A 26,756-nucleotide genomic window follows, 5' to 3' on the forward strand; every position below is an offset into this window, starting at 1 on the left:
TTCCTTTTCTGTCCTATGAAGTTGTCTTTATCTGAACCCACGAGTTTTACCTTTTTTCCCAATTCTCTCCCCCATCCCACTGCGGGGGAGTGAGTGAACGGCTGTGTGGTGTTTAGCTGCCTGCCGGGTTGTATTTGAAATGGTGGGTAGAAGCTCTTCTTCATCTCTTCCTGAATGTGTAACATATTGCCTTCCTCTTGGGCTATAATAATCTACTTCCAGTTGACTGATCATATTGCTTTTTGCCTCTGTTTTTGGAGGACATTCTCCCACCTTCTCTCAGCTCATCAACTGAATAACCTGTCCTCCTCTATTCAGCTTTCTCTTTCTGACAAGCTGTTTGAAATCTCTGCTAAGACCTCACTTTTGTCAGCTGTGCCTTTTGATATTGTTAGGACTGATGCATACCTTGGTTTCTGCCACCAATTTTAGAAGTTTCTGCATAGTCCAAGAAGACTGCAGAATCTGTGGTAGCCCTTCTGCCAGCTCACTTTAGTTGTAGTAATGGTGGCCAAGTTCAAATGAAGTATAATGTCTCATATTAAAGTGAAAAAAATGCACCCCACCATGAAACATTACTTGCTCACAGATTTTAGGAACTTACCTCTAGACCCTACTACTTCAACTTCATTCTTTATATACATCTTTGGTTGCGGTGTCCTATGGCGGCACCATTTCACATCCCTGACTGCTTTGCTTTCACTTAATTTCCAGAGTAGCTAGTTAATTACAAGATGTGTTTGAAGGAGGGTCCAGCGGGATGTTTGGTGAGACTGAGGGCTGTTCTGTTATTTTCAGGTACTGTTTGGCACTGCTGATGGACAGGTTATCGTCATGGACTGCCATGGCCGAATGCTGGCCCACGTGCTCCTTCACGAGTCAGATGGCATCCTTAGCATGTCCTGGAACTACCCCAGCTTCCTGGTGGAGGACAGCAGCGAGAGCGACACGGACTCCGATGACTATTCCCCACCGCAAGGTAGTGTTGTGTGCACGTCCTTCTGTTTCAGCTTTGCAGGCGCTCACGAAGACATCTCAAACGCCAGGGAGTTGTCATGCTGTACTAAAACAGCAGGATGGCCACAGTTTCAAGCTGGTAGAGGCCAAAAGATGGTGCGTTCCTGTGGAGGTAGCATGGGGGATGGAGCAGAGGGCTGGTACGGGAGAGTGAGTTCATCCCCAGCTCTGCCGCCAGCCTCGCTGCGTGACTTGCTGCAGGTCATACCTCATCTGTGTTGCTCTGCCTCTGCTTGCACAAATGAGATAACAACACAAAGCTCGAAGTTTTTAATGAGGGTGAGTGAAAAACACTAGATGGGGGCATATCAGGTTTCACTGATAAGCAGATGTGAGGTATTGCAATGGTCCATATGTATGGAGGTAGTCAGAGTGCAGTCACAGAAGTTAATGCATTATTATATAGATTCATATGAAAAGACACCAGTACTAGACATAGCAGAAAGTACTAAATTTTGAATTTTAAAGAAATCCTGTGAAACAGAGATAATGCTCATCATTATAGTCCCATCCTTGATACTCCTGACATAAAGAGTAGAAGGATTGGAAATGAAAATATTTCCTGCAATTACACAGGGTAGAAGAAGGGTGACTGGAACTGTCTGGACTTATTAATTCCCATGCTTTAGAGCACATTGCCAGTTTGAGGGTCAGGAAGGAATCCTTCCCTGCCCTTAAGTATGAATATAACTCATTGGGTGAAATGTTTTGGTTTTAAACTCTTTGGAAATCATCAATAGCAAAGACCTAGGAGGCCTAGGTATCCATGCACAGTCAGGCCCATTCTTCTTATTCAAGTAATGCTAATACTTCTTCTTGTTAATGCTGTTGATTAGTCTATAAGATCTAGGTAAGCTGTTTCTGTGTTCCAGTGTATAAAATGGAACTAAATTAAGAACTAAATTAATATAACAGTGATTGTACCACAAAAAATTTAAATACGTAATAGCTAGAAATAATTCTGAATTTGCATCTCAGATCTGAATCACTGAATTGTGGACTCTTGCAGTTTTAAGTCTAATTTGGGTTCAGTCCAAAAATCTACCTCTTCCAGAATCATGTGTATATATGTCAATATAATAAGCATATGTATTTAACAAATAATGGTAGAAGATAACGTGATGATCTGGTGAAATGTTAGCATCTTTTAAAACTGAGTTTTGTTTTGACTTTCATGCCTCACTTTCGGTACTGGGTGAGATTTCTTACCTTTGAAGAAAAGAAGCAAACTTCAGATTCCCTAGCAAGCTTCTAAAGCAAGACAGAGAACAAAATTAAATTGGTTTTTTTGTTGTTTTTTAAAAATACTGAGGTTCCAGTTGGAGGATGGTGAAATTGCAGAGTACACAGATGAGAACTTAAATGATCCGAATGCGCTAGCTCTTTCTGAGTCAATCAGGGGGTGGGTGGACTTGTTACAAGCCTACAAGCCTATTTTAATGATTACCCAAACATGATGTGTTTTCTTTAGAGCAGATGCAGCATAAATCTCTCAAAGGTGACAAGCCTTTGACTCACACATGTGTAGGAAGGACTGGAAGTTTGATGGGGTTTTTTTATCAAATTATATACACACAGAGATGCTAATTACTAGACATCTTTCTCCAAAATGCTTTCTGATCAGCTTTTTTACAAGTTCAGGAAGCAATACCACTCTTAACTAGCTGTGCCATTTTTGTTGACTGAAGAGATGCTGGTTGGGCCTTGAGAGGCACTTTATCAGGGGCCAGCGGCATCTCCTGTCAGAAATTGTAAACAAAAAGCGTTAAACAGCGAATGCTACAGATGGTGATATTGGTCATTAAGTATTTGAACAAGGGGATTTCAGTGAATGCTGAAAAACAAGCCCAGAGGAGCAGAGACTTTGCAGAAATGGTTTTTAAAGCCATTTGGGCTCATCTCTAGCTTTTAAGTGCATTGGATCCTGTTATGCAGGATGGCAGGTAACTTTTCATGCTGCCGCCTAACTCTTAACATTTAGAATACAGTAATTTGTGAAAGGTCAGTATGTTCTCTTTGAAGTTCTTATTACGTCTCTGTGTGACTTCAGGAGGAGTCCCCAGCACTTGCACAAGCAGAAAGTGTATCTAACAAATAGCTTTTAATGTGATTATATTGTTTATTACACTGGTTTTCAACCTGGGTCCCAAGGAGGCCTTCCAAAGCATTGGTTTTCAATTTGTGGACACTTTGGGGAGTTGACAATGGAGAAGGATTGAAAACCACCACTGTATAACATAATAGTATATGCATAAATCACTTTGGATATACTGCAGTAAAAATTCACAGAGTAAAAACATTGGGGTTTCACGAAAGCAGACAAACTAACTAGCTAAACCTGCTTTTCTTTTGCCCATAGTCGTTGCAGAAATAAGCAGGTAGAGTTTGAGGCTTGGAACCACTCCTGATGGCGATAGGCTGAAGTACAGTGTATTTCAGCCTGGATGTAATTACTTGGTTGTTTGCCTTTTGCTTACTCCAGAGCCTTGTTTTTGCAGATGGACCAGCTGCATATCCAGTCCCGGTGCAGAACACCAAGCCACTACTTACTGTGAGCTTCACGTCAGGAGACATCAGTTTAATGAACAATTATGATGACTTGTCTCCCACTATCATCCGCTCAGGGTTGAAAGGTACAAAAGGAAGCCATTTCGCCCCCTTCCTATGTTCTGTTTTTCTTGTCTTTCTAATTATGTGTGTATAGGTTATGTTTTTGAGGTTGTCTCGCCTAACCCAGAAGCACTCGGCCGCCGTTATTGCCGTTTCCAGCAGTGACACCTGCTGGTGGAAGAGCAGTGCTTGCCTGATAGTTTGCGTGTTTGAAAAAATGTTTACATTTTTGAGATCTGTTTTTATGGCAGTTTTGTAGAGCAATTGATCTGTTTGCTGTTTTTCAGCTAAATGTGCTAATATGTTTATGCTTCTTTGTGTGAATGCCTCTGCTACGTAACACTTCCTTTGCAGCTTTAATTCACAAGGTCTCCTCCCATGCTTTTGGTAACCAGGTATGAATCACAACGCTGCTTTGACTCCCACAAATTTTGAAAACTCACTAGAATTATTAATTATCAAGAGGCAAGTTATTCTGAGAGAAGGAGAATTCCACTGATTAATTACTATACATCTTGCTAAGTGATGTGCATGAATGTTTGTATGATCAGTATTCCATGTAAAATCTTTTATTCACGTTGAAATTTTTACTGTTCTTACCTATCAAAAAAGTCCCTTACTTTGCCAGCACTCTCAGTACAATTTATGGTGCTTTGCCTGCAGAGGCGTTTTAATTCACTATGGCACATAAGCACATACTTAAATATAGCTTCCATTGATTCTTTTTCATCTCCACAGGTAAGTTAGTTTTATGTTAGATGAAAAAAAGAAATGAAGCTGTCGGAGCAGATTCTTAGCTGTCCTGTAACAGTGGGGTATTTTTGGTGAGAAGTTGCCCTAACACCAGCCCAATAGTTTTTGGGTGATCCACTATGTAGGGTAGTCTTAGGAGGTAAAAAAAAAATCACCTTTGAGGTTTCTTTTGCACTCCTGCTTCCATCTATGCCGACACAAGAAGCACGTGCCTGGCAAAATGTAGCATCATGAGACAACCCTATGATCCAGAAAACTTCTTCAGCTGAAAGGATGCCTAAAGTCTGGGAAACTGGAACTGATTTAGAGACGCTCTTGTGATATCCACCAATGGGTCTGCCCAGCATCTCTATAGTATTGTAGTAATTAGGGTAGGGAGTAGTCTTGAGTTGTCATCTAGTCTAGCTTTCAGCTGGAAACAGTAGGAGAAACAAACCTATTCTTATTCTATGTTTAGAGTTGCAGAGCTCTGTCTTGCTGAGGATGTCTGTCTTGTTTTTCTTTCCCTGTTGACTTTCACTAATGGAAAAAAGATCCCTTAATTACATCACCCTCCTCTAGTAAAATATTAATGTGCAAGCTAGAAATATTTTTACGAATTGGAAACTGGACTACATTATTTTCCTCAGTAGATGAAGAATGTGCAACATCTTGCTGGATTGGGAGTGTGTGTGAGAGAGAAAGGTGATTGGGATATCACTGTGTGTTGTTCTGAAGCATTGTAGAGTGGAAAGTATTTTACATATAGTTTTATATAGATGTTCGCATTTTCTTATCAAAATTTTTTTCAAGTGACTGTAATTTTACTGGTTTTTATCACATACAAGAATGTGTAAAACCACCCAGCTCAGGGTCTCCATCCTCTCCAGCCACTTGGTATTCTGCTGAGAGTAGATGGTCTCTTCAGTATTGTGTGCGAGTCTTAGTTCATGTGTTTCTGTTTGAGATATGTAAGTATTGCTTTGTGGTCTCTGCAGCAGATGCCCTTGTCTTTATGGGCTGCTGTAGGCTACTCAGTGTATTTTTAAAGTAGGCAACTATAAAACTATTTCAAGCATTACCAATATATTTTTGTAGTTCTACTAGCTTTGCATAGCTGTCATTTTACCAGGAGTATTCATATTAAATTGATGCAGAAAAACATTTGCTGTTGGATGAGAATTTGATTACCCAAATACCAGTAGTTCTTTTCATCCAGCTTGAACACTCCTGGAAGTTTTCTCAGTTCTAGTGGAGATCCTGAACTGTTCAGTTGTATCCTTTCTTTTTTTACACTTTTTAACTGTGTGATTCTCAGTACACCGCTACCTGCAAAACTGCTGAACTGCATCTAGTAGTTGTACTAGTTAGCTACAACTACTACCCGCAGAGCTATTGCACATTTAGAGTACTATCTACTAAAGGTTTGCTGATATACATGCCTGTAGTGGCTGGCAAGTAGTTTTGAGGGATGGCTCTGATCACTGATTCACTTGCAGACCATTACCCTAGATGAAACTTCCATGTGATTTCTAATCTCTGTACTTGCGCTGAGACCTAGTTATCAGTTGAGCTATTTTACGTCAAGGTTCAATAATCGTTGAAGACCCCGTTGCCAGTGCAAGCGTGCTGTAGAGCTACACTGTCCAGGGGGGATGCTGCAGCCCACGTCCAGCCCTTCGCTGCCTTTGCAGCAGCCTAATTCTAGGAGTTAGAGAGAAAACTGCTGGATGCAGTAATCACTCCTCTTCCTTTTGGTATGGGGATCGACTGAAAGTTTTACCTGAAGACATGTATCCAAAGGAGACTGGTTTTTATATTTTGGTAGTTGTGTAGTTAATCCAGTTACCAAAAGTGGAGTTGATCAGCTTGCCTCATTGATTTCTAACCTGCCTATCGTTATGCTCTCTGGGAAAGATTAATAAATCCCATTGTAGATTACTTAGAGGGCTAAGGACTAAGAGGAAAAAAGAGGCATGTAATACCTAGCTGTGGAAAAATTCATAGAATCATAGAATGGTTTGGGTCGGAAGGGACCTTAAAGATCATCTAGTTCCAACCCCCCTGCCATGGGCAGGGGCACCTTCCACTAGACCAGGTTGCTCAAAGCCTCATCCAACCTGGCCTTGAACACTTCCAGGGCATCCAGAACTTTTCTGGGCAACCTGTTTCAGTGCCTCACCACCCTCATACTGAAGAATTTCTTCCTTACATCTAATCTAAATCTACCCTCTTTCAGTTTAAAGCCATACTCCTTGTCCTATCACTACAGGCCCTTGTAAAAAGTCCCTCTCCAGCTTTCTTGTAGGCCCCCTTCAGGTACTGGAAGGCTGCTGTAAGGTCTCGCGGGAGACTTCTCTTCTCCAGGCTGAACAATCCCAACTCTCTCAGCCTGTCTTCATAGGAGAGGTGCTCCAGCCCTCTGATCATCTTCGTGGCCCTCCTCTGGACCCGCTCCAACAGGTCCACATCCTTCTTATATTGGGGGCCCCAGAGCTGAACGCAGTACTCCAGGTGGGGTCTCACGATAGCGGAATAGAGGGGGAGAATCACCTCCCTCGACCTGCTAGCCACGCTTCTTTTGATGCAGCCCAGGATACGGTTGGCCTTCTGGTCTGTGAACGCACATTGCTGGCTCATGTCCAGCTTTTCATCCACCAGTACCCCCAAGTCCTTCTTGGCAGGGCTGCTCTCAATCCATTCTCTGCCCAGCCTGTATTTGTGCGTGGGATTGCCCTGACCCGTGTGCAGAACCTTACACTTGGCCTTGTTGCACTTCATGAGGTTCACACAGTCCCACCTCAAACCTGTCAAGGTCCCTCTGGATGGCATCCCTTCCCTCCAGTGTGTTGACCGCACCACACAGGTTGGTGTTGTCGGCAAACTTGCTGAGGGTGCTCTCAGTCCCACTGTCCATGTCACCGACAAAGATGTTAAACAGCACCGGTCCCAATACTGACCCCTGAGGGTCGTATTATTATTATAAAATATTATAAAAACTATCTGAGGAACATGCGTCTTGCCTCTGATATGTACAGAAGCATAATTCCCATGAGAAATATCAGAAAGTTGAAATAATACAAAACCATTTTAAATTGCACATAAAAGTCCCTGAAAATGACAAGTTGACAACTTGAAACAATTTTGAGATCCTTCCTGCCAACTCTCATTTCTCTCCTGCTTCTTCGTTTGAAGACAGCTTCTCGCCCACAAATGTCTTCAAAAGGTTCTTGGCAGATTGAGCATCCCAGAGCACAAAAGTTTTGTCTTTACCTTCACTTTGTCTCCGCACAACATAGCTGCCTTTCACCTCCAGTTTAAGAGAAAAAGGTTTAAAGATTAGCTCAGTATTCCTTGCAATGCAAATCTGCCTCCGAAACACAAGCAGAAACACAAAATACTGGGTTTGTGCTCTTGTTGCAGTGTGGCAAAGAGCTGGAGGATATAAGGGTTTGAAATTAGCATCCCCAAATTAAGCTGTGGGCGTTCCTCATCGTGAGGTGCCTGTGGGAGAAGTGACTGGTATGTATATTCATATCCATGTATATGAGAGACTAAGCAATCCCTGCGTGCTTCTGGCAATCTCCTGCTAGACAGATGAGTAGATTTTCACAAGTCATGTGTCAAAAGAAAACCTATGACATGAAGGGCATCTGTATTTATGGACAAAAATCCAATAGTTTGGTGTTATACTAAAATATAACTCTAGTTTGAGTGGTACTAAAAATTATATTCGCAGCCAGTGAGAACAGGAGACATTGACAAATATGCTGCTTTTTTACACTGTAGGCCTTTCCAGACAAATACTCTTTGCTGCTTTCTTAGTCAGTGAGGTTATTTATCTGCATATTAACTTAATTCCAGTTCCTATGCACATCTTTGGGGTAAGTATCTTCCACATCAGTTTTAACATCTCTAATAAATTCTTGTACTTAGGAGCAACCACTGATTACCTTCTGGACTCGCCATAGAGAGAGAAAAATGAATGGTTTTTACACATTCTTTGCAATTTACAAGATAAAAAGAGAGTCATTCTCAGAAGTGCGTATGCTACTATTTTGATGAAAGGATTTCGGTTTCTAAGTACTTAAGTAGCCTTTAAGAGCATGATTTAGCTGTTCAAGTCACTTTGCAGCATCTGGAAACGCTGTTCCTACTGATTCTAATCAGTGATTATTGCAAACTGTCTTTGCGATTTCAGATGTGGTGGTACAGTGGTGTACACAGGGGGACCTACTTGCAGTAGCAGGCATGGAGAAGCAAAGCCAGCTAGTTGACCTCGGCAATGGTTCCCTGTTGAAAAGCGCACTTGTCAAGTTCTACAATGTGCGTGGGGAACATATCTACACTCTGGAGACACCTGTGCAGGTAGGATGTATTTTTAAAGTCAGTTCTCAATGCTTTGCTGACATGCTTTTCTCACATCAGCTCTTTGGTATGCAATGTGAAAAGTTTTACAAAACGTCCTGAACACATTCTAAAATACGATATAGATAAAAATGCCCTATAAATAATTATTGTCTGCATTAAGGTAGACATCCAAGAGTGCATCTGATTCTAAGACCCACTGTGCTAAGTATTGTGCAGATACATAATGAGAAACAGTCTGTTTCCCAAAACCATCGGGCCATGAACGGACAAGACAGAAAAAGGAAATTCTGTTGTTTTACAGATAAGTGACTGAGGAGAAAAAACTGGATAACTTGCTTGACGTTGTAGCAGAGCCAAGAACTGGACAAAAATATTCCAAGTCCAGTATCATAACCAAAGATTATTTTTCTTTGTTATTGCTGTAATTTTCTAATGTACAATCAGTGGATCTGATGCAATATTTTACTTTTTATGGCATCAGATGGAGAAGGATGAATCAGAAAGTCTTGTTTCTGTTCCCACCTTCTGTACAGACTTTCACTGTAACCTCGGTCGTGTTACCTGACAAGTAAATGTCAACACATGGTCTGTGTGCTGCTTAGGAGCACAACACGCTTCATAGATCTTCACTGATACTTCAGAACCCAGCTGAATGTCACTCTACAGTTTATTTCATTTTCTGCCAAATAGGGATGACTCCGTTCTGATTTCTGACTGTACTAGTGAAACTTAATTAATTTATAATAGCTTTGAAATCTAAAAGTGAGGGAAAATACTATAGATATATTTACTTAATTATGTTTAATGATGATACCATTTATTATCATTTCTTTTTCAGTACCTGATCTGGGATGGATACAAAAGGATGACGTAGTAAACCAGCTGCTAAGCTTTTGTGTTTGCTTATATTTAGCATTAACCTGTGCTTATTAACGTTAGCACTCTAATTTAGATAGAATTCTTTAGTACTGTAATGTATAAAATAATGTTCTCTAAAGCCAACCTAAATATGTACAGTGACGTCTAATGCTGATTTAGGTATCTAAAGGACTTACCCATACACAGAGCTTTATTGTCTTAAACATAGCCCGTTCAGCTAAGTAGCAGAGCCCTTTCCTCTCTGGATCGATTCTAGAGAAAACATATTTATACCAGTGTTGCTTATTCCCAGACCAGGTAAAAAGCAAACCTCATTCTGTTACTTCAGTACCAGAATACCGTATGTCCGTGTTAGCTGTTGAACCAGTGTAACACTGGTGTCAAGTTGTGAAATCAAGCAGCTGTGGTTTGAGCAGTGGAACTGATGGGGTCAGGTTGCCTTAAGGTGTGCGTGTGTCCAGGCTCATCTCTTACTGCTCTCTCCCCCACTTTGTTCCCAATCACCTCAGATGCCTTCATTTCCTCTAGTTCTCCCTATATCCCATCAACTTCTTTTCATATTTTCAGCTCTTCTTTCTCCTCTACTTAATCAACTGGGAGAAAGCACATATTGTGGCTGACGTGAGGGCTAATTATTCTGCCATTATAGGAGTACTTACAGGACAACTGACAGGTCATACAGAACAAGTAACTGCCAAGTTCATACTGCCGTATTTCTCACAGTGAAAATATTAACATGAGGCACTCTGCTCTTTCCAGCTGCTAATTTTCACTGAAATTGCAGCATTTTAACATCATGGAGATTTCTTCCCCCTTTGTCAACTTCAGATGAAAAGCCAACAGCTTCAGAAGTTGTAAGCCAGGCTGGAAGTGAAGGATGAGGGGGGTGGCAACCACCAATTAATAATGCAATCGTGGAGTCTCATTTCCTTAGGAAACCAGGGTAAAATAACATTCAAACTGATGTATTTATGTTGATTAAAAAACTGTGTGCATAAACCTGCCTAAAATTAGAGCCACTCCTCTTCTCTCATTAGTTAGTGTTTATTCTTTTTATTTAGTGCATTTAAATTCCTATTTACTCAGCTGCAGGAAGAAGTGAGGGGGTCTTTCAGAAGGACACCTGTATCGGCTCATGTGGACTTTATGCTTCTATGTATTTGAATGCTGGTCTAACGGTATTACCAGCTAAGTGACAGGTATGCTAGAATATTGCTAAGTGTTTGGTTTGGTAACAAAACCAGATAAACGCTGTTGCAAAAAAAATTGCTAGTAACTTTTGTTATTCTGTGTCTCTGCTCCAAAGATGTATGTGCAAAGATGACAGAGTGAGTCAGTGGTTCCAGTAATTTGTCTGATGACAAATTCATCAGAGTAAATTAATTAGTTTTCTGTACCATGACAGTCAGCCTTGTAATGGGATTTTATAAAATTCATCACTGGTTATTGAAGAAAAGAAATGAAGAAAAGAAAAGAATGTCCTCATCTCGAACTCTTCTGCTAAAACTGTTTCTTCTGAAGCAAGCGTGTGACTGGAAAAGAGCGAACGGCTGCGTGGTATTTGGCTGCCTGCCAGATTAAACCACGACAATTCTAAATGAGCATTGTTCTGAATATAAAGTTCAAAAAAAGTAAAGCAACAATGAACATAGAGAATAGTGGATTACAGGTGCAAATCTGATTTTCCATGTGGTCCTCTGTCCCAATTCTTTGATAAAGCAGACATCTGAAAATTTTATCAGTAAAATATAGTGAACTGTTTTTGTTTCTGCTATTTGTCTGTCCTGTCTTTGGTAGGATATTCAGGAAACAAGAGATTTTACTGTTTGTAACAAAATTCAGTCTAGAACTGATGTAGGATTTATACACAACTTGGCTGGAATGTTACCTAACATAAAGTCACTGCAAACCCCAAGGTAGAACAGATTTGGGTACTGCAGGTTACTCATCTTCATGATGACTGTTGTCATGGATCCCTTCAAGGATTTGTTTTATATGCCACCTTCTCCTCCAGCTTTAGTATAGTTTTGGCATCCTCTGTATCATTTGATTAACTAACTTAAGCTCTTACCTTCGGTGTAGGATTTTATGGTTCATAAACCTAGTTTGCCGACTATAAAACTCTAGATAGGGAAATCATACTTGTTTAGAAGTATCCAAATGAATGCAGTAGCTTTGCATGAAAAATAACAGTCATAAACAGAGTGGTAGAGTTAGCGTAGTGTAACAGTCTCTCTTGTTCCCTGCTCTGGGGCTTCAGCCTGCCACCCTGACATGCTGCAAGAATGTATTTGCAGAATATAGTGGAAAGAGCTGAAAAAGCATCGGTAAGAGTTGGGCAAATGTTGAACTTCTGCTACACAGAATCAAACTGGTTTGAACCTTGAAAGAATGATGAACAAATTTCAGAACGGAGTTCAGAAAGTCACACCATACCTTTATCTTATGGGAAGCAATTATATGAAAACCGGGTCCATACTGTAACTCCAAAGACTTGATTTTATAAATGAAGAGCATATCTTATTTATTTTATAAATAAACAGCATCGTATCTTAAAAGCTGTTCATCAGCTGATAACTATTCAAAAATATACTACCAATTTCTGTAAAACTTAGCTCTTACTATGCTTGCCCTTGTGGACATGAACACCAACTTGATGAACCAAAAATATGCCCAGTTCTTTTAGCTGGCAGTTTTTTCATGGCAACAAGATTAGGTGCAGAAAAACAGTCATCACATCTTTATCAGTATAATATTTTTAAACCCTAATTGAAAGTGGTGTACCAAAGGCTAAACCTTTGTGGGAGAGGTTTCCAGGAGTCTTTGAGAAGAGGACCCACTTGCTCTAAACCTGTTGCTGTCAGCAGCAGCCTTCACAGCATTTCACAGGCTGCTTCTCTACTGGAAACGTCCTGGCATCTGAATGGATAGATTTAAGATTATATGATCCTGCAGAAACCTGGTAGTTGTGTAAAAGCTATTTTACTAAGGCCTGAGAGGGAGGGTGCCATTTTAGATTAAATTGAAATCAAAAGGCTTTGAGAGAAGAGGCTGCCTTTTATGTTACCCAGCTGAGCTGACCTTGCTTACTTTGTCTTCATTTATTTCACATAGAGTGTTCAGGTTTGTTGCTTCTGAATTAACGTTGCCTTTCATTTATATTGCCTGAAATTAATCCTATTTAGTTGTTACTAGCTGACAACGAAGCTTCAAGAAGAGTTTGTTTTCTTACAGGAAGATAAACAAGAGCAACAGTTTAGAACTAGCTGGTGAAACATTCTTTGGGGTATCAATAAAGACCTTGATGTTTTCCAAATAGGCCATAAGATCGTCTCTGACTGCTGCAGAAATGGGTCATGATCAGGACTGAAAAATGGAGACACTTGCCTAAGCAAAGACTCATTCTGCTAAAATGAAATCTCATCGTTGTATTGAAATCTAAAAAAAAAAAAAAAAAATTACTGTAGAAACAGGGTATAAGGAACATCTGCAAATCAAATAAGAGTTTGCTGCATGAAAAATCATATAAGGCCACAGCAGGGTAATTTCTGACCACGTTGTAGTCTTTATTGCTTTTTTCGCCATCAATTCTTACTAGTTAATATTATTCCCACCATAAATATGGGGAACAGAAGAATGAAGAAGTTACATTACTTTCCAGCAGCCATCCACGAATGCTGTGGCAGTGCAGAGCTGTGCACACACAATTCACAAGGTGGGCACTGCAGCCCTTGCACCTTCCAGCTTCTCTCTGAAAAAAGCAGTGCGAAAAACGTGTCTCCACATCAGCAATCTACAGTGAGAGAAAGCAGGCAACGTACTCAGATTTTTACTTACACGTACCATTCACTAGATACTATTTTGCAGTTGGGTTCTTTCTCCTGAGAAAAATCCCTCTTGTTGCTGGGCTTTCTGCCCTGGAACACCATTTTTATTTCATTACCAGTGGGATTGCCAGTGCCAGCAGACAAGGGATTAGTGCAAGCGGCAGGCAGGTCCCATGGCTCAGGATTTCTGAGCTCAAGGCAGGGAGCAAGAACCAGCTTGAACAGTGTTTTCATTGACTGAACTGCATACAAGTGGTGAAAGGTATATAAATTATGTTCTCTCCTGTAAGAGAGACAGGTGAGTGACTTATAAGAAGCAACCACAGAGCTTGAGCAGGTATATCCATTCCCGCGTGCTTTTCTAAGGGGAGTTGACATCCCAGCTGGGGCTACAGATTTGAGTACATGTAGCTGACTTGCAAGCCCACTCTGAAAAAAAATGGCAAAAGAGCTCCTTGTTGGCTGCTTTTTGAGATGTGTTTTCAGTCAATATTTCTCCTGATAAAACATCCAATTTTTTTTGTAGCTGCATTTCCTTGTTCCTAGCAGAAAAAAAACAAGTGTGCAAACATGGAAAATAAAATTCTTCTGTGCTAGAATCTGCTTGTTTCATTTTAGATGCAATATGGGTATTAACTTTTTTCCTTCCTTTTTTTGCTAAAACAGTGCAAGTAAGTGGATGCTTTATACGGAGCAATACTTTTGCGTTGGACATTGGAGTTCAACTGTTTTTTCTCAGCAGAGTTTGGAAGGAAAGCTGTGGCCAGCTCATAACTGACTTGCTGCAGTAATTGATTCATATCCCTTGTCCTTCTAGAGGAGTGGGAAACGTAGTTATTGAAAAATATTATTGGAGCAGTACATTTAAAGGTCAGGTCAGATCTGGCATTTGGGTGATCTTTTATTTCTCCAAGCCTGTAATGACAGGCTAATTTTCCCTGAACCTCATCTTAAATCTTAGCCCTTCACCGTAAATTAAGTGTTGCTCCTCAAGTGTAGGCTTGAGGAGTATTGGGGGACTGACCATTGCATAGAAAAGGAAGGCAAGGCACATCTGGTGAATCAGTAAGCAAAGACAAACCAGTATGGTACAAGCGCTCTGTGATGAGATTGAAAATATTAAGTTTAAAACATGTGAGGTGTGTGGGGAGACTAAAGGTACAAATGTAGGAGTAGAAATGTCATTATTTACAAACAATACAACACTTGTAGGTATTGTGTGTGCGCGCATGTATTTAAATGTGCACCCACTCACATATTGTTTACATAAAAATACATAAACAGAATATAAGGGAATCAGACATTCAGAAGTTTAGCAGATGGTTGAACTATGGTTGCCTGTTGGCAAACTGTGGTGAAATCACGCAGTGAGTCAATGTCTTTTGACTTCTGACTTTCTAGTCTTCCCCGGCTCCACGATGCCATGTTGCCAGAGGTCCCACACAGCGTTTCAAAGCTTCTGAAAAACCTCTTCCTTGGGAATATGTTTAAGATTGCAGAGGTTCTTGCACTGGTGCTGTCTGCATCTCTGCTGTTCTCTGCATGCAGCAGTAACCTGAGGAGAGAGGTGGTTTCATTTGACTTTATTTGGATGAACAGAGGCCTATCTGGGTGTGATATATTGTGTTATAATAGCTGCAATAGTAGACTTCTTGGTAAGGCTATCTGGGTGTGCTGTGTTGGATTATGATAGCTGGGATACTGGACTTCTCTTCTGGCATTAAACTCTATCCAATAAACAAATATTTGTGTGCTAAGTCACATACTTGTTTGTTCCTTCGCCGTATTTATAGGTAAACTTAGTTGATGCAAGGTGAACAGAAGGATGCGTTTTGGATCCCATGGTAACGCTCAGGTAGATAGTTCTGCCCATGCTGAGTTTCAGCCCTTGGGGAAATCAAGGTCACTTCTACTGGTGCCTTTCTCAGGTTGTTGTATAATAGATGTGGCAGGTACCTAACTTGTGTCAGTGCCTTTTCAATTGCATTGTTTTTGCAAGCAGCTTGAACTGTCTTATTACTGCCAGACAGTGTGAGGGCTGAGCCACGCTCTTAAATCATGAAAATACCAATCAGTAGGGGATACTTTATGTGATCTCTCATCAAATTTAAGGCTCTGTCCCACAGATTATGGTTATGACATGCCATGTAATAATTATTGATGGTACACAAAGGATTTCTTAATTCTTTTGAAGTTTTCCGCTACAAAATGCCTTTAGCAATTACTGTGAAAATCACAAGGTTCACATGCTATTTGCATATCAGTCAACCTGAAGGTTTGTGCCTCCTTGGAAGTGTGTGTGTGTGTGGTGTTGCCTAGATGTAATGAAAATGAAGCTTATTCATTCCTTCCACTTTAAAACCAGTGTTTTCCTTGAAATTTAAATCTACAGTAAGATGACATAGGAGGGAAGATCTTTTCTCTGAAAAACTTGTTTCGTCCAACCTTTTATCTTCGTGATAGACATTGATACAGAGCTGTGCAGCTGCATTTTGCTTCATATCATTCACATAAAAACATCTTGTCCCAGTTTCTCACCTTTAAGCATCTTGAATTTGTAACTGAAGGGAAAGCTTTCTTCCCCAGTCCAGATTAGTAGCTTCTGGGCTGGTCTAAGCCAGCTACCTGGGTACCATATTACTAGAGAGGAGTGGATAAAAGTTACTGCTGATGGTGCCTTGACCCTTATCCTCTGTATAGTTCATTCTTGTTCGGTGCATCTTGTGAAGAGCAAAGATATTCCAGAGAGACCCTGATCTTTCAGTAAATACAGGTTGTAATTTAGATGAAGAACATGTTTGCTTAAACTTTTGAGTGTCACAGATTGTGAAAAGAAGGGAGCCCTTCACAGGAAGGAGTAAACCTTTTGTAGTTCACTGATTACAGCCTGTTGCACAGTATTCTTCATGGAGTGAGGATTCTTTACTCTGTATTGTTTATTTGTATAGAGATAGCAGCTATGGGATTGAAATTCCATACAGTATGTGTATATATGCAAATACAGATGCTTTGTAACACAGAAGGCAAGAGGTGACGGGTGGATGCAGCTAACACTCATGAAGAGCAAAAGTAATAGTGATAGGGCCATAAGAGGTCACAACAGACTGGTGCTTTACATGAAAAAGATGGGGTTTAGGAAGAGAGTTTAGAGAGCTTCTTGCAAGCACAACTCAGTATTCTCACATGAACTCTTAAAGTTCAGGCAGCAGGGAACAATGTCCGAAACAGCGTTTGAGTTGTTTATTGTTATTTTGCTCCGCATTCTGACACTTTGTACCAGTCACCCCTGACTCTTTCTGTTTTTACTGTCATGAGTTTAGACATTTCTGAGTGTAGACAAGCAGAAGACAAAAGGCCATTCTCTGTTTTGTTCCTGGTGCTCTTTCACAGTTCACTTCCTCTGGGAATAGTTCAAAAGAGACACTGTGCAGCAGAAGACTCAGTGCAAGACAGGAAAGCCAACTGGGTTTTGTCCACTAGTTTACTAAGTGTTTCTGGGCATATAATTTAACTTTTCAGTTGTAAAATGTGAGCCATTACCAGTGGATGGGCTTGATTAGATGATTGAAAAAATCATCTGGTTAGGGCATCAAAAGACCCTGCTTTTTAACACTGTGTGACTTTGAAGTCACTTATCCTATCTAGGTAATGAATTTGATAGGCAATTCCTTGTGTGAAGAGCTTTAAGCCTTGCGAGTAAAAAGCACTGTATAAGCATCAACCACTGTTACCGATAATTTCAGATATTCACATTCTTCTCCCTTTTTGTGGGCAATAGCGTGCACTTTTAAGTTTCTGGAAGACTTAGGGTAACATGATTGGTGCTGAATTCACGTGATCACTTGCTGTGCAACTATCTTGGAGAAAGTACAGGCTCTTTTAAAGTTGTATCCTTTTCCTCTCCATGCAGCGTCCCATCATCTCGATCTGTTGGGGTCACAGGGATTCGCGCCTGCTGATGGCTTCCGGACCTGCGTTATACGTTGTCAGAGTCGAGCACAGGGTCTCCAGTCTGCAGCTGCTGTGCCAGCAGACCATCGCTAGCTGTCTGCGGGATGACAAGGACATCAGCAAACTGACCCTGCCCCCTCGGCTCTGCTCGTACCTCACCACTGCCTTTATACCAACAATCAAGGTAAAATGAAAGAAACGTGTGTGTGTGAGGAAGAGGAGAGGGTTGCTTGATTTCCCCCCCATGGTGCTCTTAAGTGGCAATGGGTAAATTATAAGATATTATAATTATCATAATTATAATTTTAAAAGCTTGATTAAGGGTCATTCCTGTCCTCTTCAAGAACCCATCCATTTGGCGCCTATTAAAATCTAAAAAGGTGGCTCACACATGCTTATCTGCATTATTCCGTGGGGATGGCCTTTCCAAGGACATCCCAAGGGTAAAATATGCTGGTGACTCACAAAGACTTCTGAAGAAGCTCAGGCTGATGATAATACTGTGTCACAGTTATAGGAGAGATTCACAGTGGTAAAACTGTTGCCTCCCTACTGGTTACATGAGTCCTTATATTGCCAGGAAAGTTATACTTAAGACCTGTGGCCGCCCAAATATTTCTACTGATAGTGAGTTCTGCTAACCTTACTGCTCCAACAGTGCTATGGAAAAATGAACCAGATATTATGCCTTTTCCTGTACCACTAGCAGAGTCATCTGCTCAACCCCTTTGTTTCATGGTTTTGCCCTCAGTCATGTCCCAGGATTTCCGAACTCTTTATCACAGCCTATAAACCAGAGCATCAGCTGGTAAATGCCCTACATTCAAACATATATTTTTGCGTTACGTATTTTTTGTGTATGTGTTATACCATTCTCTTGAGCCAGTTTCAGGTCCTTGTTAAAACAATGCAGAGCTAGAATAACTAATTCGAAATCAGTGGAGTTAGCCCAGCTTAAATGAGAACAAATTATACCTATAAAATAATGATTCAGCACAGTTCCATTTGGGTACTGCTAATCAGGGCAATTTGTGCGATTGTGAAACATTTCATTTGCCAGAGAACAATAAATGCCTTGCTGTAACCATAACTCCTCAATCTCCAAAGACGCAGAGCATTTAACAGACCAGTGGTTCTCAGTTCTTTCTAGCACACCTACTTCTCCCCAGGATGCTTTCCATGTTGTCCCAGAACCACTCCTGCAGCTCTCTAGAGCATCAGTGACACTTGCTTAGCTGTTAGGGAAGGCAGGGCATGGGATGGGATGGGATGGGATGGGATGAAGGCAGCAGTTGGCTGTATCAAGGCTGGGAGCCACAACGGGGATCAGAGGGGCAGAGGCAGTACAGGGGCATGTCATTGCTGACAACCCTTCTGTCACCTCCTAGAGTGGATGTCAGGGTGGGGAGCGGTCATGGGGCTGCATGGCTGAGAGGCTGAAGCAGGGTTCCCAGAAGCCACGTGCCTCTGCTCTTTCATGGGTGTTTCTGGAGCCTCCTCAGCACTGCTTTATACTTTACCCTGGCTCTCCCTCAGCCACATGCTCCCATCTACATTGTCAGCCATGCCTCCAGTGCCTGGCAAGGCACCCTCTTCCCTGCATACATTCCCCTTGCTTGAGGACTACATTATAGATCATTCCTCATTTTTTCCCCTACTTTTCTTTTCTTGTACTTTCATTTTGAAAGAAACTGTGTTGACTTATTACACATTGTATCATACAGGCTATATTATCCTAGGCAAAAGCAGTCCAACTGCTTTAGGACTGAGCTTTTCATGGATTAATACAGTGTGCTGGCAAGCAGGGCAAAGTAACCCACCCTGAGCTTTGTGCTCGTATTTTGCCACATTGCACACAAATAGGCCCTTAGCGAAGTGTCCTGGTTTCAGCTGGGATAGGGTTAAATTTCTTCCTAGTGCTGTGTTTTGGATTTAGTATGAGGAGAATGTTGATCACACTGATGTTTTCAGTTGTTGCTAAGTGCCCTCCTAGTCCAAGGACAGCTCCCATGTCTACTCACTGAGCTAGGTACACGAGATGGGAGGGAACATAATCAGGACAGCCAGCCCAGCTGGCTAATGGGGTATTCCATACCATGTGACGTCATGCTCAGTATATGAATGGTAGGCGTGATCCAGGAAGGACCGATCGCTACTTGGTTATCGGTCAGCGTGGGTGGTCAGCAATTGCATTGTGCATCACTCATTTTGTATATCTTATCATTACCATTATTATTTTCCCTTTTTCTGTTCTATTAAACTGTCTTTATCTCAACCCACGAGTTTTTCTCACTCCTACCTTCTGATTCTCTCCCCATCCCACTGTGGGGCGGGGGCAGGGGGAGTGAGTGAGCGGCTGCATGGTATTTGGCTGCCTGCCAGGTTAAACCACGACACAAAGATGTGTCATGTGCTTGGAAGTGATATTAGAAGTACAAGCTTCTTCCAGAGCTGGCAGCATTGTAGCATAGTGGCATGGCATGTACCAGTACTAACCAGGAATGGGAACCTGGCCAAGTTCACTTGGAGAGCCAGCAAGAGACACGATACTTTGAGACTTAAACTTGACCACATTGCCCAAGTTAAAGGAGAAGTTTGTGATGGAGCTGGGACTTGAAGACAGGTTTGTTGTCTAATTCAGTGCTCTAACCACGGGTCCAACCTTCCTTTTTGATGTACCTAGTTTTAGTTTTCTACGTACACCTAACTAAATAATATACAGCCACTCTGTCTGGGTCCTGCATAACTCACACAGTAACCTGTACTAATCTTGACCTGCCAAGTTAGAGTTGGGTTCAAATTCAGTTAGTTGAGATTAAGTCACCACAGGGAAAAAAAAAAAAACAAAAACAATAACCTACAGGAAACTTTTTCTTTCCTTCCTTCATTTAATTAAGCCTCCTATCCCAGACCCAAACAATATGAGAGATTTTGTCAGCTACCCAACAGCTGGTAATGAACGGCTTCACTGCACGATGAAGCGGACAGAAGATGACCCAGAGGTCGGTGGTCCATGTTATACTCTGTACCTGGAATACCTTGGGGGACTGGTGCCTATCCTGAAAGGACGTCGTATCAGCAAGTTGCGGCCAGAGTTTGTCATCATGGATCCTAAAACAGATGGAAAAGCAGGTAGAATTTAATTGTTGCTGTGTATAAAAAATGATTTAGAAATCCTTTAGATATTAAATCCTCAAGAGTTAAAGAAAATCTATGTAAGCGACACAGAAGGTGGCATCTGGTATTTTTTTTCTGATGGGAAAAAAATCTTTAGCGTGACCTAGGCTCAAGCCTCTGAAACTATGTTTTACAAATGACTTCTGTTTTACAAAAGGGAACTTCTTGTATTTTGAGTAGTGGGGAATAGATTGCTAATTAGCAGAAAATATTCTTTACTCTCAATTTTGAAGTCAATTGAGTGCTATTCACCCCCTGAATCATGTTCACTTGAGTTCGAACCATTGGAAATTTGGAGTTTATACTAGGCAGGGTGAAGAACGGTTAATTTTCTCTGCATAGTTTTATCTCAGCTGCTGCCTGTGGATCGGATTTATGCTTCTGATGACTGATAGTTGTAATTGATATCAGTTTTCTGAAGCAGCACTTACATTTTCTGGGGCCTGTCTTGATAGATGAAATCTATGGAAACAGCTTGATTTCCACTGTGATTGACAGCTGCAACTGCTCGGACTCCAGCGATATCGAACTGAGTGATGACTGGGCAGCAAAGAAATCTCCCAAAATCAGTCGAGCTAGCAAATCACCCAAACTCCCTAGGTAATAATTTCTTGGCTATTTCTTCTTCTTTTTCCCCAGGTTTTCTTCTTTTCTTTTCTTTTTTTTTTTTAAACACTGTCTTGACACCTCATAATATTAAAAGCAAACTCCTTTGGGCAGATAGGAGTCTTCTGGAGGAGTGGGGTCCTCTACAATGTGCAGTTCTGGGGTGATCTCGAGATTGGTGTTGATGTGGACTTTGAGGAAGGTACTGGGGCAAAAGATAATGGGAAACAATAGGGCACCACTTCTCCCCAAGCAGATTCGAAGAAAGATTTTGTAAACTCTCCCACCACTGCCTCTGCCACATGTAAACTCTTGCCATCATAGGATATATTTTGTCCTTCAGACAATCTGTGTTTTTACCTCCTCTGTGCTTAGGGTCCCTGGTCTAGTTAAAGCCTTTATTTCCTCAGGGGTATTTTCAAATTCATAAATCCATGCATAGGTGGCATAGATCCTGGCATAGGTGGCACTGCTGCTATGGTGACCTTGCAAGGGAGCCTTAACAAACTGATCCTCCTAAACACTGGGTTGATGAGCTTCTGTAAGATACGCAAAATAAGCTTATTATCCGTCTGGTTGCTTTCCTGCCAGCTTGTCATTATATTCATTATGTACATAGACAGAACTCTCCACCTGCACAGAGCCTCACTGATGTCTGTGATGCTTCTCATAGGCACTGACATCTGTCTGCCAGCTTCATGTTATGGGATTGAGGCCCTGATGCCTTCTAGCTGCAGCTGATGCTTTTCCAAAGACCTTATGTTATGAGCTTGTCCTAGTATGAGGCAGAGCAAATGCATCCCTTTACATGTGAACATAATGTGTGAAATACCGAAGTTTTAGTTTAGTAGTACTTGACAAAAGAACCATCAGTTTCTGAGCCTAAAACTGAAATGGTGCAGGAAAAACAACTATCCTGCGTCCTTGGTTTTCTAAGACCATACTTTTGAAATGTAACTTTTGTTCATTATTTTTTCTACCAGTGAGCTTTTTCAGGTTCTTGATCTCTTATTCATGACCCGCTTTGTATAGCGGGAGGTAGGAATAACTTTTGGCTTAGAGTCAGAGCAGTGACGAAGTTTGTGGAGCCTTGGTTTGCTGTACTAACGTGGAGATCTGCCAGCTGAGGTGTCATGTTTCCATTTCTTCAGGCTTTGCTCAAAGTCTGCACAGCTGAAATAGCTCAGCCCTATACCTTTTTATGGATTAGTGGAGGATATATTGTATCTGGCAGAACTGCTATAAGCTTTGTTAAATGAATCAGAGAGCATCCGGTCAGAGTTACTGCAAGTGTGTCAGGCCTTATATATCTTCATGTTTGACCCGTAACTCCTGTAGACTCTACAGTCTTCATTAGTCACTTAGAGGACACCATACCAGTTGTCTTCATTACATCTTTACATTCAAAGACATGAATTTTGTGCATTTTTGTATGCCCGTTGATGATTCTAATTATTGCTTTATATGCAGAATCAATATAGAAGCTCGCAAATCTCCAAAGATGTCACGAGCTGCACAGGAGATATCAAGATCACCAAGGTTACCAATAAGGAAACCTTCTATTGGTTCACCAAGCCTAACCAGAAGAGAGTTTCCTTTAGAAGATATTACTCAGGTATTGTGCGCATTGTTACCAGACCTGAGTCCAAATGCATCTCCTTCCAGAGGCAGCAAGTTGTGATATAGACCCAATGATCACCAATAAAAATTTTTCATTTAATTACAGTAACTAGATGGAACGACTAGAGAATTGCATCTTCCAGTTTAATGTTATTGTTTGAAAGTGTCAATGAAATACCAGGCATTGTTTGATAAATCCTGGCACCACTAACTTCTGTCAATGTGAATCCATGTGAGAGGTTTTATGGTAGGTGATGTTGTTGGCTGTTTCAAAGTGTATGTGAAAATGCTTCTTACTCAGTTTCTCAGAGCTGTCCTAATGCCACCATAGTTCTCTGCTTTGCTAGGAATTGCAGAGATAAGGAAATGCTTGCTTCAGAGGGCCACATGTTCTCTGTTTCATAATTCATAGAATTATAGAATAGAATAGTTTGGCTTGGAAGGGACCTTTAAAGGTCATCTAGTCCAACCGCCCTGCAATGAGCGGGGACATCTTCAACTAGATCAGGAACATGGAACAGCCTTAACTGGAAGGAAGGCAAGGAATTAGCACTTTGTGCTCTTTGTGGTGTTCATGACCTGTGGGTTAATGAAACTTAGCAGGCTGTGGAACTGTCTAGGTTACATATTTTATTAATACCAGCCTGCGGTCTTTTAATTTTGTTTTGGTTTATTTCTGTTGTTTTTTTCTGCTCTGTCTTTTCACTTTTTCCTTTATATTGAAACATTCTAGATGACTTACATAGCAGCGGTAGATAGGACCAAAAGTCCTTTGAATAGGGCAGGAGACCGGAGGCTTAGATCCTGCTCCTGATATTGACAGCGTAACTCTTGGCCTTTGAGAAAATCTCTTGGTCTTTCAGACCCATAATTTGATCACCATGGAAGCAGTGGTTTGGGAAGCTGCTTTGGAAGCTCCAGGAAAAATACATTTGTCATTATGAGTAATTAATTTCTGTCTTATTTATGTTCTATAAAGTGATTTGTAAGCATAAAACCAAAAGGCAGAGTGTATTACTTTCTGAAATACATAATAGCCGCGCTCTTGTTGTGCAGGAGAAGCAAACGCCTGAAAACAGACCTATTCTCACTAAGCAGCCATCATGTTGTTCAGTTCTTCAACAGCTTTAATCAGCCTATGTGGCTGTTGTATACATCGTTTCTGATGGTGTTCACATATCAAAATGAGACTTCTTAATGACTGTGTGTAACAGTTGCTACATAGGCACATTAGGCTGTTTCAATAAAATAAAAACAAGAGAAGCTGAAATTGTATTATCACTTGCAATAGCTTGATTGCTCTCCCCGTTTTTATTGGAGCTTGATACAGATTTTATTAGGTGAAAATGATCTTGTTTTTGCTTTGCAGCACAACTACCTTGCTCAGGTCACATCTAATATCTGGGGAACGAAATTTAAAATTGTGGGTTTGGCTGCTTTCCTACCAACTAACCTTGGTGCAGGTAAAAGTAAACTCTATTGATTTTTGCATGTCAAGCTCTTTCTAACAAACAACAAACTTATGCCATATGATTCTTTTTAAGTGATCAAAAGGCTTCTTTAACAGAGCACTTATTTTCTGTGGGCAGTAGGAATTAAATTTTACAAAATTCACTAGAAAATCTAGAAATACAATAATGATAGGATCAATAAAATGTTAAAAGTCTCAGCTGTAATAAAAAAATTAATTAACAGTCAAGTCCAGACCTTTATTTTTACACTTTGTTTGAACAAAACCCAAACGAATAAAGAAAATTTTTGCAAGAAGACTATAAAAATCTGAGGGTTTAAGTTGCTGTAATAGAAATATTTTTAAAACTCAGATTTTTATAGTCATTTAACTACTAATTATACCAAAATAATGTTAAAAAAGCTCTTGCAGCATCATGCTCAAGATTCTTCAAGTCGGTGCATAGCCTTATCATATGGTTCTCTTGCTGGAGCATCAGTAAATTGGTAGCTTTCATTACAAGTAGTAGTTGTCTAGTCTCTTGGCCGCCTTCTGTGTACACCATTTCTCCCCAGATAGTCCTGTTGAAAGGAAGAAGGCTAAGTAAAGAACAGGGTACCACCTAGCAGAACTGAGCTCTGAATTGAAATATTAGTTCAAGTATAGGAGTTCTACGAGCTCTTTGGAAAACTTATTTTTTCCTGTGTTGCATTATATAGTTAGGTCAGGAGTACATAATGATGCCCTGGATGCAGAATTAGTTAAATAGATACCTTTTGTGACTATATTGACTACTGTCGGACAAGAGATGGAGCCCCAACTACTGGGGAGAGGACCTTCTCTGGCCCATCCTCCAGGCAAAGGTTGTCTTCTCAGGATGTTGTCACCGTGGGGACAACCAGTGTTATTACTATAGGGCAGTGGCACCTTATACTTAATAAAGTGTTATGGAAACCTTCAGGTTTGTTCCAGCCGCTTTTTTTTCCCAAGCAATTTAAAAATTTCTGACATCTGCATTTGCAATCTTTGTCAAAAGATAGTGTAAGAATAACCCTACTGGTTCAGACAAGACGTCATTCTAATTCTCTCATTATCAGTGACAGACATGTAGAGAAGAATATAAGTGTAGAGTAAGCGTGTGGTGATTCTTCCTTCAAATGTTCTCCCAGTCTCCAATGGTTTGGGTCCCAGGGACTTCCTGAGCCAGGAGGGGTTTCTCTGTGTGTAGTAACCCTCAACAGATTTTCTTCCTGAGAGCTTTCCAGTTTTGCCATAAACTCATGTAAGTCGGTAGCATCCTGTGGTGAAGAGTTCCAAAAGTAGAATGAAAAAATTATTTTCCTTCCGTAAAAGTAGATGTGAATACAAGATGAAGTAATTAATTATTTCTACAGATTATTTAACTACAGAGATGCTACTTCTATTTAAAGAGAAATAGCTGAAAGTAACAATCTCTTTTATTCTGTTTATGCAAAGTGTTAACATAGTGATTTGGCTAAGAATGCCCCGAATATGCATTTGTTCATTAATACTTAAATAAAAATAGTCCTAACCCTTCTGTCTGCTTTGAATTGATTCTTTCCTAGCTTTCTTAGCTCTTTGTGTAACAGATTTTTTTTTTTTTTTTATTTCTTGTTATATTCTTTCTCCAGTAATATATAAAACCAGTTTGCTGCATCTTCAGCCCAGGCAGATGACAATATATCTCCCAGAAGTGCGGAAGATTTCAATGGACTACATTAACCTGCCTGTCTTTAATCCAAATGTTTTCAGCGAAGACGAAGATGACTTACCAGGTCAGGAGGAGATGGAGGTCTGCCATGTTATGGGTTAAGCTAGATGGAGGACAGATCACTTGTGTCACTAGCCCCCTCTGGTAAACACACAAATCAAAATCCCTTAGTCTGATGGCATCCTGCAGAACTGAATTAGAATAAGGCTAATATGTATTACGGACATCGTTTTCTAAAATGTGTGGAAAATACAGTCTGTGTAAGTTTCAAGTTCATTGGAAAATTAATCATCTTCTATTTAGTTTGCTAAGAATTCTCCGTAGACCAAAGCCTTGCATTCTGCATCTTTGTAGGACAGGATTGTAATGTGTTGGAAGCCCAAAAGGGTCGTTCTTGTGACCTGATGGCAGCAAAGCCCAGCCTGCTGATAGGAGCTTGGATTGGACGGCAGGTTCCTGTAAAACTCAGCCATCCTTTGAGAAGCGGTAAATGCCCATTTGGATTTTTATCAATACCGAGTCTTACAGAGAGGCTAAAATAGTAAAGTAATCTATAAACAAGGGGGATCAGGAAGAATGTCTCATTTCACTGAGATGTAAGGTAGAAGATTCAAGCAGTGCAGGGAAGGCTTGGATGCAGGTGATGTGAACATGGCCAGTAAAAGGATTGGAAGTACTCAGGACCTCCTCCAATAAAAAAAAAAAAATCATGCCCATAAAATTAACAAATAATAGACAAGAAGATAAATCAATACATTTTCAGAATTTTCACATCAGTGAGGGA

General features: G+C 40.7%; 1 protein-coding gene across 1 annotated transcript; it reads left to right on the forward strand.

Annotated features, from left to right (window-relative positions):
• Window positions 1-804: 804 nt before the first annotated feature.
• Window positions 805-26,458, forward strand: LOC104078297 (tubby-related protein 4-like; the record flags this gene model as incomplete). Its single annotated transcript, XM_009579872.1, has 10 exons — window positions 805-979; window positions 3,516-3,650; window positions 8,561-8,727; window positions 17,347-17,571; window positions 20,285-20,519; window positions 21,020-21,164; window positions 22,641-22,785; window positions 24,160-24,253; window positions 25,893-26,036; window positions 26,327-26,458. Coding segments are annotated over exons 1-10 (1,567 nt in total), but the record flags the coding sequence as incomplete, so codon positions are not given.
• Between the last annotated feature and the right edge of the window lie 298 nt (window positions 26,459-26,756).

Source organism: Fulmarus glacialis, unplaced genomic scaffold (genome assembly GCF_000690835.1).
Source record: "Fulmarus glacialis isolate BGI_N327 unplaced genomic scaffold, ASM69083v1 scaffold26276, whole genome shotgun sequence".
Lineage (NCBI taxonomy): Eukaryota > Metazoa > Chordata > Aves > Procellariiformes > Procellariidae > Fulmarus > Fulmarus glacialis.